This window comes from Aedes albopictus, chromosome 3 (assembly GCF_035046485.1).
Source record: "Aedes albopictus strain Foshan chromosome 3, AalbF5, whole genome shotgun sequence".
NCBI classification, from domain to species: Eukaryota; Metazoa; Arthropoda; class Insecta; order Diptera; family Culicidae; genus Aedes; species Aedes albopictus.
In genome coordinates, this window is record NC_085138.1 from 253,042,750 (window position 1) to 253,059,017 (window position 16,268).

A 16,268-nucleotide genomic window follows, 5' to 3' on the forward strand; every position below is an offset into this window, starting at 1 on the left:
GAAAACAAGAATGCAAACGAGGTATACTTTCCAACGTATCCGATTCGATCAGAAACAAGAATGACGATGAATATCGTTTTTTGCGTGACGTTTCGTCCTAATCACATTTCGACCATTTTCAGACAAAAAACACGAAATCAAAACATTAACTTTACACAATTTTTCATTTTACATTTTTTTTATCCCACAACTCACAATAGTGGTTTCGCGGCACGGCGTCACAAACACTAATGCAAATCTACTGGTTGAAAATATGCCCATTAAGGCTCAATTGAGAATGGCAAATGCTTCAGAACTAAAAAAGCACTTTTTCCCAAAATGATCCAAAAATCGAAGAAAATAAGAATGTCCGATTGTTTGTTTAGTCAATTATGACAATCGGACACGCTGGTTTTGTTTGCTTTTGCGTCATTCTGAAGAAAAGTGGTTTTTCAGTTTTGCATAATATGCTATTCTCATTTGAGCCTTAAATGGGCATTAAATCAAATTTTGATTATGCCGAGAACAGCTGATTTTTGTTTACTATTTTCAACCAGTAACTCAGGTAGTGTTCGTGTAATGCAACGTGTACGTACACGTAACACCACTAAAAGCAGAAACCACTATTGGATCACTGCAGCTGATGTTACCACCTATCCAGCCGAGAGATCACTTGCTACTGTCTAGTACACTGAAAAAAGTTTTCACATTGTTTTCATCTGATTTTCACATGGATTGTTTTCATACGCGTGTCCATTGAATTTTATGGGAATATCACATAGATTTTGGGAAATTTGGGAAGATTTTCCAATAGAAGTAATGTAATTTCCTAATGTTTTCCATAGACCGTATTGATTTCATGTGATATTTCCGAAGAAATTTTCATCGGAAAATCTAAACAGTCATATAGCCAAACTAATGGAAATTTTCCATTGGATATATGATTTAGTTTTTCAGTGTAGGGTACTTTGCGGTTGTGGTGCGCGTCCTCTCTCGTTTGCTCTTCGTCGTCTATCGTTATCCGTCACTTGTCGCAGCTTAATAACTAACGCATTATAGTTCGTGTTGAACAGATAGAAATACAGTAGACGTTCGATAACTGCAACATGTTTACGTTTCGCCTACCGAATGAAATTCATTAATTGCAACGACTGACAGACGTCAAATACTAGTCATTTGTCTGAATGTGATCTAAAGTGCATTCGAAAGTGCATCGCTATGCAACGTCGTCTGCTTTGGCATAAACTTGACAGAAAGCGATGCGATAACTGCAAAACTGTTGCACTTACCGGACTTGCAGTTAAAAAGCATTGCAGTTAAAGCGTTTGTACCGAACGAACGTCTACTGGTCTACTGTATCAATACTAGTCAACGGTGATTAAATCCAACAAGTCATGGCACAACTGTCAAACGATATTCTCCTTCTCGTTCTCCTCACATCGTCGTTTATCAGTTTCAGAACCACTGACAAATGATTTCCAATTACCTCCAGCAGCAATCCATGCGAATGATCGAACATGAATACAGATTGATTGGAAAAGGAAGAGCTTATTTGTTTCTCAAACCCTTTTGTTACATGGCGACCGTGACAGGGTTTGCATTTCTTGATCTATTTTAGGAAACAAAGCTTTTTCGATTCTTTTTAGCGACCAAAGCAACTGCGCAAAATTTGTGATTCCACGACTTACTGCATTCCCGCGCTTCGCACTGCTATTGAAATTTGAAATTTTTCTCGTTAGGCCATATGAATAAAGCTGAGTAAAGATCTACTCTTTATTAAATCTTTGTGAAGCCGTGGTGCAAATTTCTGTGAACCTTCATCACAGACAAACAGACGTAACACTTGCGAAATTTCCATCGAACACGCTTTTAATGATCATTTTAAATTTTCATAGTTGTGGCTTTCACAACCAGAGGCGCGCGCATCGTTTTTCTATGCGTTTGACGTTTCACAATAGCGCCTTCTGTTGATGATATTGCACAACACAGTGATTCGTGCAACTTTTCCACCAGGTGATGGTAGTGTGAACTGGGCGATGGATTTCCACGGAAATCGTTCAAGGTGTTACGTCTGTTTGTCTGTGCCTTCATCATTCACCAATCTGACCAAAGAGTATTTACTCAGCTTTATTCATATGACCTGTTAAGGGCCCAAGCTCATCTGAAACTATGCAACTGATGAAGTAAACTTGGATATGCTGAACTACTTTGTAGAAGATCGCAAAGCGATTCACTGCTTGTGTAAACCATTATACCTACCCTAGGGTTTTTTTAGCCAAGCTTTTCGACGATATATTTCTTCCGCCTTCCAATCACCACAAATTGCATAAAGATACCGCATCTGGTGTTATCGGAACAAGCGTGTCTCTGTTTTCATCTGCACAGTTCTTAGTTCTGCCAGATTCAACGCTACAGCATGTCCGCACGCCATTTCAGGGAAGTACAACAGTAAAGTTCTAAATTTCTCTATTGAAAAAGTGAGAAATGTTCAAAATGTCAGGGTTGGTCATCATACCGTGAATGCTCGTTACACAGGTGACTAAAATGTTCTAATTTGTATTGTGTGATGCTGTAAGATCGAATTCGCTTGTTATATTACTAATCCGATGAACTGCTTAACACCAAGAGATCCATTTTCCCTATATACAACTAGAATACGCTTAATTTAGTTGTTTTCCCTACAAAAAAGATGCGTGTGCTATGCGATAACTGACTTAACCGAAATTCGACATTGTTTCAAATTAAAACTGAAGTGGCGTGTAACAATTACGCTAACATTCTCATACACTAGAAAATAAATAACGATGAATCCTCAGCAGAGTTAACATCCTCCACTTACCATTACACACTGAGGTAATTGAGTGATCCTTGAATAAATCGCCCGCCGTAACTAACCGAAGCCTAATCGTCATCCAGCACAATCACAGAAGAATCTTTCGGTTTGTCGGCCGCTGCCGCCGGTGTTGAACTCGATGACCCTGGCGGAGGATTCGATTTCGAGACGCGGTTCAGAATCGATTGCGGTACGGCCACTCGTTTGGAGACCAAGTGAATTGTGGGTTTCCCCGAGACAATACCTCGAGCTGCTTGCAGTTTGTCCAAGAGGATTCGTTGTTCCTTCTGGTGCTCGCGGAGGGAGTTAGATTGCGTCGTCAGGGCTTCCGAGGCTTGCGTCAGCTCTTTGATGGTGTTGGTGGCCTGAGAGGGGATGATTCAATTTAGATTGAGAGATGCATAAATGGGAATTTCAATGAACTGACCTTAACGAAGATGTTCTCGAAGAATTTATGGCACTGTTCCTGTTCGTACTGTTCCTTCTTGCAGCACAGTATCGAAAGGCGAAGCAACAGCAGTTCCTCGTAGAAGTTGGGCTTCGACGTTTGGAAAGCGATGATTGCACTCGCCTTGTACAGATCGATAACGCCATCATTAGTGACAACCTGAGGGAATGGAAAGTTTTCAATAATAGGCTTCAATGGATTTAACTCTAGCCAACTTACGCATCTGAGGTTGATGGTATTGATGAGCTGCTCCTGCGCCGGCAACGATTCAGTTCTGGCCTCAAACTTCCACCCAATGGTTAACGAAAACGGCTTGAAGGTGTAGGTATTCTTTCGAATGAATCTGAAAAGAACACGAGATGATTAGACATCAGAATATGTGATTATTATCACATATTTGAAAATTCCATGATACTCACCGATTCAGCAGAACAACAGCCGCCTCGAAGTTGGCCAACCGCACAAACTGCTGCTTGACCGAAAGTTCCCGCACTTTGATGATGATGTCACTGCTGGACCACAGTACCGGCACCACGCCCAGCCCGGGTATGTTGCTCCGAAGCACTCCGTCCGTGGGAACCTTCGGTGGCTCGATGTACGACGCACCCGCAGTCGTCGCAGTAGGTTTAGGCGTTGTCGGCGGGGTTATCACCGAGCTCGGAACGGATTTGCTAACAACCGTTGGAATGATCGTCGGCGCTTTTGGCGAAATCTGGGGGCTACTGGTGGTTGGCGGCGTCGGGGAGTTGCCGAGAACCGAATTGGAAACCGCCTTTGAGCTTGCTGAAGATGAAGGCGGAATGCTGACGTTTGTGCCCTCGGTGAGACTATTCATCAGGGATCGCTTGATTCGGAGCACCCCGGTGGACGGATTATAGATAACACCCTTCTGACTTGGGTTCAGCAGATTGATCTTACTGGCAATGAGCGCTGCTTGCTGGCGGTTCAAAACTGTTGTGCATGATGGTGTTTTAGACGCTGGAAGAGTTGGAAGGCTTGTCTTTTTGGAAGTATCCAGAACATCCTCGTCATCATCCAAACACACGACTTCCCCAACCGTAGGAGGCTTCGCCTGGGGTACCGCAAGATTCACTGGCGGAGTCGTCATAGCAGGAGCCAAACGAGTCTTTTTTGCTTCCTCATCAGCCGTTGACGATGGTTGAATTTCGATTTCCGTCGTTCCGGTAGATTTCCGCTTCAGATTCAAGCTGACACTGCGCAAGTCCGATAGTTTGGTGAATCCGGTCGCCTGGGAGGGGACGATTGTGGTGGCCGTTGGAATGTAAGACATCCTTCGAGCCGGAATCTGCAACTTTTTTCTCTCAGCGACGGCCGTGGGAGTGGCAAAGGTAGGAGCCGGAACGTACGACATCCGCCGGACCGATATGGCACTGTTATTGGACTGTAGCTTTGGCGGTGGTGCCGGAGGCGCTTCTGGGGGTTTAACTTGCAACTGTTTGCTTTCGGCAATGGTCTTTTCAACCAGAAGCGACAGTTCATTCTTGGGTTGTGGGGCTGATGGGGATCGCTCAATTTGAGGATCCGATGAACTAGCTGTAATGGTTGTAGATGTCGTGGTAGCCTTCGAAGCGATGGACGATGTTTCCGAAGGAGCGTCATCATCGGAATCGGAATCGTTGTAGAGCTGGTGAATGAGAGACTCCAGCTGGCTATTATTGCTGGCGTTATTTTGGATTTTGGACGTTTCCGGTTCAGGTTGTGGGGCTACGAAGGGTTTCGCTTCTATGGGAGATGCGGTGATGGTAGGAGATTCAGTGGAGTCCTCTTCGTCTTCGATGACGACACAATCGTCGTCTTTGGTGGAGGATCCCGTAGTGGAACTGGGTGTTGATGAAATCTGAAACAAGAATGTAACATTTGACTAAGCTGAATCCATGATGTTATTGTTATTAGAGTAAATGACTGGTACGTGTAAACGAAGTTATTGATGTATGAAGAAGAATGCACCCCGACGGCAATGCTGCAGCATTGAACCCGTCAGAATTTGCTCGGTGAACTTTCTGTCAAACTATCACCGTGAGTCTTGTGTCCCTCAGTAGCACGCGTAGTCCTAAGATGGAGAGCTTGGTTCCCTACCCATCGACCCTGTATCCAACGACGGCAGATCGGCATTTCGACCTACTCTGCCCTTTGTTGTCCTTCTGAACTGACTGACAAGACATCTTCCCCGCCTTGAGGTCACGAAGGGGCATCAATCAGACGGAAGTACACAAAGCTTAAGAATCGGTCTCTGGTACACAGTTGAACATCGGCGCAATGTAACCACCCGAACGGATCTCGAGGTATCTGGATGAGTTGGCATACGTCGAGATTGGGTTGAACCGTACGCCACTTGCTGCGAGGTTGAAGACTGCGCCAGATACACGTCCTTCCATCGATTGCACACGCGTTCGGTTAGCTTCTCAATCTCTTGCCACTGGTCCAGTCGGTTGACTGGCAAATGCTTCATGCTGGGCTCAGGAACCAGGTTGGTGGGCTGACCGATCAAAAAATGACCTGGCGTCAAGGCCTCAGCCCTGTCGTGTTCACTGGACAGCGGACACATTGATCGTGAGTTGAGGCACGATTCAATTTGGCACAACAGTGTTGACAAATGCTCGAACGTGATGGCCGATTGTTCAAGCTCAACCACGAGATGCTTCTTCACACTACGCACTGTGACCTCTCAAATACCGCCCATGTGCGGCGCCGAAGGGGGATTGAAAGCCCAGTTGATTCCTAGGTTCGACAGGTGGCGGTTTGCGTCCTTGCTGTTGACAAGAATCTGCTTCATAAACTCTCGTAGTTTACGATTGTCCGATCGCATCTGACATGATATAATCGCTTTAGAGCTTCAAGGAAGGTATCGGATGAAAGGTCGCTTGCCACTTCCAGGTGGATCCAGGTGGTCGATAGGCACAAAAATACCACGAGGTATCCTTTGGTGGTTTTCACTCTTCGAACGCACGCTGCCTTTAACATGACGGGGCCAGCATTGTTCACGCCAACGATCATTTGGCAGCCATTATCCAGTATTATTGACGAAGTGTTGATGTCACAAGAGCCGACCCAGAATGAAGGTCTCGCAGGTGTAGATAACTAGTAGTTCCGTAACTCGATGCTTTGGTGGCAAAATGACGGGGTTTGTCATATCTTATGGCTGAACCGAGTTTTGCAAGCGGCCGCTCACACGCATAGTGCCAACAATGTCCAGAAAGAGATGCAACGGAGAAATAATGTGTTTGGATTGCAAAGACTTACCCTTTCGTAGAGTTCTACCTCTTGGCCATACTCGTCGTGTTGTGCTGCTTGCAGAAGTTGAATCTGTAGCCTCGTCGATCGACGATGGTTGCACACAAAACAAGCGAACCAGAACCAAGAAGCTGGAACATTGTGTGATCAGTTGCTTCTCAATCTTGAAGCTAGTTGCTGCCCTTGTTGTTGTGGTATGTAGAGACTTGACACATTTGACTTCCATTCCATCCTCATCGACCGCCTCGAGGGGCGGATCCTGATTCCAATTCGCCTTTTTCATCCACTATGCTGCCCCCACTCGCATAACAGTCCCATTTGACTTTTCATCACTTTTAACGTTATGAATATTCATCATTTTTGTTGTACTTCCAAAAACAACAATAAAAATTACGAATTTTTATGTCAATGTGTGAAAAAAATACCAAGTTATGAGCGTCCCATATCAAAAGTACCCGCATAACAGTCCCATCATGGATTTCTGTGTTACGTATCACAAAACTGAACAACTTTGTAGTGATTGTAATATTTTTTACAGTTATATACTGCCGTGAATCGCAAGTCAGTCCCATCTGCATTTTGGTCAAAAATGAGTTAATGGCCGTTTTCGAGCTTTCTTCGGATGATCTTTCAGCTGCGTGCAAAAAAATATGTAGTTTGTTCAGTAAAATTGAAAAACAACACCAAGTCAGATTGTCCCATAATGAAATGTAATCACAAGTCAGTCCCATTACGAGCTTGTGCACCCTCCAGTATAAAACTTAACACTATTTTAGCCAGTTTTATATTTTTCACTGTTACGTTTTCACGTTTGAAACAATATGTGAAAGTTTCATGATGATCGCAGAAGTTTTCAATTCATGGCGATTTTTTAGAGTTTCACATAGCACGGTGCTCCCCAGACCGTTTTTATAAAATAAAAATCTCCATCCAATCGGTGCCCACCATTCGTTTTCTATGACTATCCTGCATTTCTGGGCAAAATTTGAAAAAAATCGTAGGGCCCATTTTCGAGTTACGCCCTTTTAAAGGGCGTAAAGCCCAATATTCAAAGAAAAAAATGAATAATTTAGTACTCAGTAATTTTTAAATGATTTTGATGAAATATTTTCATGGAAAATTGTATTCTATTGAGTATTACATTTGTTTAGCCTAGTTTTTGTTGAAATAATGAAGAAAATATGACGTTTTCGCGAGTTGGCATAAATAAAAGTGTATTTATATGAAAATATTTGTAACTTCTCAGGTTGAAATACGTTAAGAAAAAACGTGAATGTATATAAACAAAAAGTAAATAAAGTAAATGAAGGGAAACCTCATAAAAAGAGAAACCTAGCATAACATGTGAAAAAGGCCTAAGTGCTTTTATAAACAAACATGTTTCGATCGCTGTAGGACCTAACTGCATCCACCCATGAATATCCGCATCATTAACCGATAGCCCGAAGGTTGCTCTATCTGAAAAGGGTGTTGGTGTGCATGGGTGTATCGAGATGGGTCCTATAGCGATCGAAACATGTTTGTTTGCAAAAAGCACTTAGGTCCTTTACACATGTTATGCTAGAAATGATATTATGTGTGTTCGAATGAATGGAAGAAGAGTTTGAATTGTTTTAAGCCCTTTACATAATTCTTTTATTTGCACAAAAATAAAAACAAATCAATTCTGTATGAAATCATGAACACCAATATGTGTTGATTTATAAATTTTTAATGGCAATTACATTTAACCATGTATGTATTGTATTTGAAAACGTAATATTTTGAATAAGAATGTAGTGGAGTATTATAAATAATAATACCCACACTGAAAGCCGCTTTAAGGTGATAAAGACCACACAAATGTGTTTAAATTTACTATTGGAAAACATGATCATCACACCACAAACGCCTCCTGGCAGGGTGTTGTCCTCTTTTTATAGAAACTATATGTGGACATGTGATGCAAATGAAAAGACTTAAAAAACGCTAATGCCGAAGCAAGTCTGTTTATAACCCATTTTTCAAAGGAATATCTATATATTTGCGCGGCTCATTGCAACTTAGGCGCTGTCCATAATCTGCGTAAGGTATCTGTTCCCTTAATGCCCCCTTTTTCATTGTTCTCAAAACAAGGGACTTGAAACGCTGTTTAATTTCTTATATTTATTATTTTTTTGGTAAGGAGTACGCACGATAACAAAGAAAAACGGAATCAATCGTAGGCCATGTCAACCACACCCACCCCTCCTCCCCTTGGGTCCACGCAATATTTACGAAATTTTATGGTGCATAAAACATTGATCAAGCCCTCCCCTTTCCCTCCAAGTCTACGGTTTTCAAAGACGGTACATATTTTTGGCTGTAACATTGTAGAAATTTACATGCCAGCACCATATTGAAATTATCTTCTGAGTACATAACTGTAAATCATTATTTTTGCATAAATACCAACATAGCAAACAAGCGGAATGTACAATATGCGTACAAGCATTTCCAATAGTAAATTTAAACACATTTTTGTGGTCTTTATCTCCGTAAAGCGGCTTTCAGTGTGGGTATTATTATTTATAATACACTAGCTGTCCCGGCAAACGTCGTACTGCCTGCCTACTGTGTTTTTTGGCGTACAGCTCCATAAGGACGTCCCCCGCAAAGTAATCTGTATGGGAGCCCCCGGTTCCAGAAACCGGAGAGATCCCGCACCAAGCTAAGAACCTTCCCCGGCTCGAAAAATACTCACATACAAAATTTCACACCGATCGGTCCAGTAGTTTTCGAATCCATAACGGTCAGACAGACAGACAGACAGACAGACAGACAGACAGACAGACAGACAGACAGACAGACAGACAGACAGACAGACAGACAGAAATTCATTTTTATATATATAGATAGAATTACATTCTTATTCAAAATATTACGTTTTCAAATAAAATACATATCTGGTTAAATGTAATTGCCATTCAAAATTTCTAAATCATCACATATTGATGTTTATGATTTCATACAGAATTGATTGTTTTTTTTTTCTTGCGCAAATAAAAGAATTATGTAAAGGGCTTAAAACAATTCAAACTCATTTACATTTATTCAAACACACATAATATCGTTAGCATAATTTGTGAAAAGGGCCTAAGTGTTTTTTTTGCAAACAAACATGTTTCGATCGCTATAGCCCCCATCTTGATACACCCACGCACACCAACACCCTTATCAGATAGAGCAATCTTGGGGCCATCGGTTAAGGGTGCGGATATTCGTGGGTGGATACAGTTGGGCCCTACAGCGATCGAAACACGTTTGTTTACAAAAGCACTTAGGCCTTTTTCACATGTTATGCTAGGTTTCTTTTTTATGAGCTTCCTTTTCATTTACTTAATTTATTTTTTGTTTATATACATTCACGTTCTCCTTAGCGTACTTCAACCTGAGAAGCTCCAAATATTTTCACTGTTATTTATATCAACTCACAAAAACGTGATATTTTCTTCAATTATTTCAAATAAAACTATGCTAAACAAATCTATTACTCAATGCAATACAATTTTTCATGAAAATATTTCATCAAAATCATTTAAAAATGATTGAGTACTAAATATTTCGATTTTTTCTTTGAATATTGGGCTTTACGCCCTTTAAAAGGGCGTAACTCGAAAATGGGCCCTACGATTTTTTTTCAAATTTTGCCCAGACATGCAGGATAGCCATAGAAAACGAATGGTGGGCATCGATTGGATGGAGATTTTTATTTTATAATAACGGTCTGGGGAGCACCGTGCATAGAAATCGAACTTCAGAGGCCATTTTCTCAATGCCTACTTTTTACATATGGGACTGACTTGCGATTCACGGCAGTATATTCATGTGCAAAGCAATCTGTGCAAGTTTCGAGATGATCGAAATATTTTTCAAATTTTGGCGATTTTTCAAATTTTTATATGGAAACAAGTTTTCAAACTTCAAATGTCGTTTTCTCAATTCCTACTTTTTGCAAATGGGACTGTTATGCGAGTGGGGGCAGTATGCACCTTGGAACCACAACCGATTGTCAACCAACTCGATCGGCGATATACCGCGTGATGCCAAATCAGCGAGGTTGTACTTGCTAGAAACATGGCGCCAGCAGCAGTATTCCAGTATGGAAGCAGCTCTATTTCCAAAAAGTTTTCCATTTGTGGTAGAGCTTCGATGATTTAGCGCATCAGATGCGTGAGCAGATGTGCATCGTTGAGCTCTAGGCGGGGCAGCGAAGCTTGCTTGATCGGTGCTATCCGTGATACCCGGAGGCAACCAGAAACTTTGTCATCGGTTGTACTAGTGTAGACCACCTCCATGAAGTTACATCCGACCACCACAAGGAAAGATGCATCGTGAAATTCTAATATGTAGCTTCGAGTTGAGACAAGCTCTGCTTCACTGCACGTAAGGACCTGCAAAGGTAGAAGGTGCCGTCGTTGTCAACACAATGACGGCACCTTCTTCCTTTGCAGGTACTTCCGGCGACTGATCTTATTCGTGATCCTCCTGTACCTTGATCTGACTTCTTTACCTTCAGATACAGCAGCGTGTGGTGACCCTGTTTACACTCATTACTGCGGCATACCATTTTTGACGAGCACGATTTTACAGAATGTGAGGCTCGTGGGCAGTTAAAACAGAGTTTGGCCTTTTGTACTAGTTCTCGCCTGTCCTTCACACTCATGATTTTGAAGTCTTCACAATGATACGTATTGTGCTCACTAGAGCACTTTTTGTCCACTGTTGTATGCAGCATCTTCAGCTTCTCTGCTACCGGCTTGACCGCTTCTTTCTTCGGTTCATTCACTGGTTCCTTCGAAAATGCCGAACACGTTTCCAGCACCTCACAACGCTTCTTGAGAAACTCCAGCAAGTCTTCGAACGTGAGATTTTCGGTGTTTCGACAACATCCTGTGACCAGCTTGCTCATGTCTCTTTGTCCAGTTTCTCCAGGATATGATGAATCAGCCACGGTTCCGGCCGTCCCAAAATGTCGAACTGTTGGATGATTTCGTCAGACGTTGTTACCAGCCTGCCCAGTGACTGTGGAGTAGCTAGGGTTACCGGAGATTGAGCTAGGAACTTATGAACCAACGAAAACACGGTGTAGCGCTTCTTGTCTAAGTGGGCAATCAAGATGCAGCACGCATTTTGATGATTTGGCGCCCGAGATAGCAAATTTACTGACCAATCTTTTGGCGTCCCCCTCGAAGATAGGGTCTGGGACATTTGGGCAGAGCACCTATATTGGGCACTTGCTGCTATAGCTCAGTCAATTTTAAGCCGATTGACTTGATTTTTGAGATATCAGCTACGCACAGTATCTAGCCATGTTCAAAAATTCAGTCAATCGGTTTGAAATGACTGAGTTATAGCAGCAGGTGCCCAAAATATGTGCTCCTGCCCAAATGGTCCCACTCTATACTGCATTGTTAGAGCATCGGAAATAAATGACGGATCGGTGGTAGATCGTTGAAATGTAAATATCTTGGAACGTCATCCACAGTTTACATTCACCACTGAACGGTTGAATGTTGATGGAAGACAACCGAACGGTGAGCTGGGTTGACGAATTCGGCATCTGACTTCCATCGAGAGGGGCACTATTCGACAGCTGTGCAAGAATTTCGACGGTTTTCCTGGTTCTTGCTTGATCTAGCAGAAGCTTCCGCTGCGTTTCGATAAGCAGATGCAATGTCTCTTTCCAGTCGCTCGATTCGCCCGCTGTTCGCTGGCTAGCCGATGATTCCACGTCGAATTCGTCCAAATAGCCTTCAAAAACGTCCTTGGCTCGGTAGAACATACCGAAGAACTCCTCGCGTAGTATGTTGTGGAATGATTCTCCCCGATCGATCCTTGTGCCTCCCGAAAGCTAGCAGCAAGTTCCTTCAGCTGGTTCAGTCGGTCCCTAACCTCACTTAGGGAAGGACTCCGCTCCTTGGACCTTGACAGCGTCTCAGTCTGCGACTGAAAGCTCTCCACGTACCTGAATCATTAGGGCGTTCCGGCGGCTAATTAACCTTTGCAGGTCCAACATTATTCGGATCGAAGGTTCAAATGTTTTGACATGGAATAGACTGTAGGATTCCAATTGATTTTGACCTTGGATTGCAGATTATCCGGGAATAAAAACTCACACGCGACTTTAGAAAAGCGATACAAAACGTTTTATTGCGTTGATGACGAACTACAAACTAAACTTTCTTTTTTCTAGTGGATTGCCGCGCTTTTTTAGTCCCAGTGGAAAATAACAAAATAAACACTACGGAAAATAATACGGCACCCGTACGAAGGGCACAAGTATAGCAAACAGATTGATTCAACGGCAACGAATAAAATACGACAGTCTTCAGTGAGCTGAACACGCAGTGCGAATGTTGGGGAAAAGAATAGCGGTAACGATATTGAGTAGGGAATCAGCTAGAGGTCAACGACCGTGATTGAAGAAGACCTGACAACCCTAAATGTTCGGGGAAACTGGAGGAACATCTCCCAAGACCGACGAAGATGGTGCTCACGCTCGACACTGGAGTAAAGTTACTTTGTAGCCAACAAGGTATCAAGATAGGTATGGCAATCAGAGAAGTTCAATCGACGCATGCAAAAATTAATAAAAGAAAACTCATTGTGAAACTCACCTGTTCTTCCGCTCGTTCCGTCGTGGCAACCGCCCCTTCCGACTCGGGCACCAGCGACGTCGACATCGTACTCGAAGTCACGTTCGGCTTCATGTACAGCCACGAACCGGTCGTGTGGTCCGTCCGTACGATGTGATTGTTGCGTTCGTACTCCTCTCGGGTATACATTTTGCCGTCCACATTCTGGCACAGGATCAAGTCCATGTTCTGCGTGTAGCTGTACGGACCGAGGAAGATGCACTCGCCCTGCAACGGGGCCGCGTAGATCTGCGGCAGGACGTCCTCCTGGTTGTCCTTCTGGACGATCGAGGTTAGTCGTACCGTTTTCCGGTACCGGTTCGCCAGCTGGATGGCCTGCTTGATACGACCGTACGCCAGGCAGGACTTCCAACTGGGGATGTAGATGTCGCTGAAATCGTCCGCCACGTTCAACATGAACCACCGGCGCATCCCGATGTTCGGGATGGCAATGTTCCGGAAGTCCTTGATCTTGGTTTCCATCAGCTTGACGTTGGATTTGACCATCGTTATGGTGGATGGTATCATGATCGGATTGGGAGTCTGTTCCGTAGGAACTTCTTCTTTGATTGGTTTTGGAACTTCAACTGGTTTTTGTGGCTTATTGAGAAGAGTTGCCGGTTTCTGAGCGGCGGGTTCGTTCTTGCGGCTGGCTACGAATGCTTCGTAGTAGCGATTGATTTTCGGTGCCACCTTCGGATGAGACGCCGGAGTTGGCCGAACTTCGCAGCCCTTGTCCAGATAGTTGTTTTCCGCTTTGATGAACCCACAGAAGCGCCAGTAGTTGTCCGTTCCGAACAGCACCAACGAAAGCTTGTTCGTTTCCGGGTTGTCAATCTGATGGAGAACCATTTTGGTCAGGAGTGAAGTTCCTCGCGATTCCAACGTGCATTTGCGAGCTAGGCGAACGGATTTCGTATTTTTGAAGGATGGGGGATTCTTCCGAGTGTTTTCCGTAGTCAAGATTACCAATTCCGATCCATTTTGGAAGGTTATGTCCCACACGTCCACTTGATCTTCGTTGAACGCCTGAAGGAACTTTTCCCACCGGTATAAATACAGGATGCCCTTCTTTGGAGGATTTAGCCGTGAGGTGTTCTTGCGCATCATCTCCCGGATATGCTGCATCGTGTGCATGATATCGGAATTGACCTGATCGAGCATCGCTTTTTGTGGTTCATCTTCTTGTGCTACTGCAACATCCTGAACCAACGAAGAATTGGACTCCTGATCGTCACTTTCGCAGTCAAAATCAACGTGTTCGTTCGCACTTTGCTCGTACGGTTCTTTCATTCGGTACTTGCGGCCTTTCAGCATGATCGTTTCGTTCTTGTAGCTGAACGTGATTGGCTTAGCCTTCGAATCGTTCTCCACCCGTTTGAGAATGCAAACCGTTCTTTGGAACTTCCGTGCAATGTTGATCAGGTTGATCTTTCCGCTCGAAATCGCATCACTTTCCACATAATATTTCTTCTTTCCACAGTAGATCAACGTCTTGTTCATATCTACCAACGGCGATAGTAGAATATTCTGCTGGATCTTGGCATCCGTGCCGACAATGTCGATGAAGATCGGTTCCTTCGGAGGATATTTTCCTTCCCCTTCGCTGATTTGCCGCTGACGTACACGATCTTTGATGGCTTTCCTGGCCTGTTCCTCAAGTTCTCGCCTCCGTTCCTCAAAGAACGACTTTTCGCAATTTTCCAACAGTTCCTTCAGTCGTTTCTCGGCATGAGGATTCTTTCGCTTGGCTTCTTCGATCTCCTTCAAGTACCGACTTTTCCTGTAGTAGTTCCTCGTTTTGAAAAAGTTCCTGTTCACCGGAATGACCCGTCTACACGTTTGACCGTCGGTGATCTGCAGGTCTTCGATGGATGCCCTTGTGGAGGATGGTGCCGATTCTCCACTGGCCCTCTTATCCGGAGAAGCTGGTGGTTGATCGTCTAGCGTTTTCCTCTTTCTTCTGCGCCTCTCGTTCCACGGCTTGTAGGATTCTTCCGAGCTGTCGCGCTTTCGGAAGGGCTCCCTAATTTCTGGAACAGGAACAGTTTCCGTCTTTTCGAACGAGTACAGTCGTCGACGGCGCGGTTCAAAGGCCGTTAGGAGAGGGTCCGGCACTGGCACGGCTGGCGTCGGTAGAACAATATCGCTTTCCTCGTTGAATCGGAACGGCTTTCCTTGGGTCGCGTTCCCATGGCAGTAGCAACGATACAGACAGTGGATCATACACCAAGGCTCTATTTGGTCTAGGTCTTGCAGCTTGTTCAGGACCACGTGCGTGTGGCGAATCCGATCGGCCAGGCTGAGCGGTTGATTCCCTATGACGGAGCTGGTTTTGCTTCGTTCCACTGAAGGTTCGCGAGATTCTTCCTCGTTGGGAATGATACCATTCATCAGGCTCTTCACGCTGTTCTCATTGTAGTAATCTTCGTACTTTTTAGGTTTCTTTTTGTGCCTCCGGCAATCCGTATCCGTATTTCGGACCAACACCGTGCTGTTGTTGGTCATTATCACAGTTGGGGTGAAATCACGCTCCTCTTTGGCCAGCCTGGCGGTGGCCTTTTCTCGCAGGTACTTAACATCTTCGCTGGATAAGGCGGACAGGCCGTCTTCGGTCATGTCGGGCTTCACATCCTTGGTCGAGCTGCGCCTCTTGTCGTATCCACACTGGCACTCGAAAATACATTCCAGTTTGTTGCAGTGCATCCGGGTCACGTTGCCATGCTTGGAGCTGAAGACGTCGCATATGCAACCTTTGCCGCAGTACCGCTCGTCGCAGCGGGGTTTACTGTCCTCGGCTGGTGGTGGTGCGGGTTCCGGAATGGTTTCGATTATGGTGGCGTTGAGGCGTTTCATCTCACGGCTGGAAGAGGAAATCATACATCTTGAAGATGGTATGGTCCAAAAAATGTATTGAAGGATGATTGGTGATGAGTTATAGGATTGGATGATGTTGGGATTTATGGTAGTGAATAATGTGTTCAGTAGCGTTGATATGGTCCATTTGTTTTGCATGGTGTGAACGGAATTAACTTCCGAAAAATGTTATTAGAATTAGGCTATGTCACCTTTTCAAAGCTACTGACCAAAACAAGATTTT

At 44.0% G+C, this 16,268-nt stretch overlaps 1 protein-coding gene across 3 annotated transcripts in view; it reads right to left on the bottom strand.

Moving 5' to 3' along the window:
- Positions 1-2,296: 2,296 nt before the first annotated feature.
- LOC134291871 (uncharacterized) overlaps positions 2,297-16,268 on the bottom strand; it is a 32,552-nt gene continuing 18,580 nt past the window's right edge. For all 3 annotated transcript variants that reach the window (XM_062860216.1, XM_062860217.1, XM_062860218.1), the window contains exons 3-7: positions 13,151-16,031; positions 3,680-5,118; positions 3,480-3,603; positions 3,240-3,419; positions 2,297-3,177 (exon numbers count right to left, since the gene is read on the bottom strand). In XM_062860216.1, coding sequence (XP_062716200.1) covers positions 2,881-3,177; positions 3,240-3,419; positions 3,480-3,603; positions 3,680-5,118; positions 13,151-16,031 — 4,921 coding nt within the window. In that variant the 3' untranslated portion in view covers positions 2,297-2,880. The remainder of the gene's footprint in view (positions 3,178-3,239; positions 3,420-3,479; positions 3,604-3,679; positions 5,119-13,150; positions 16,032-16,268) is intronic.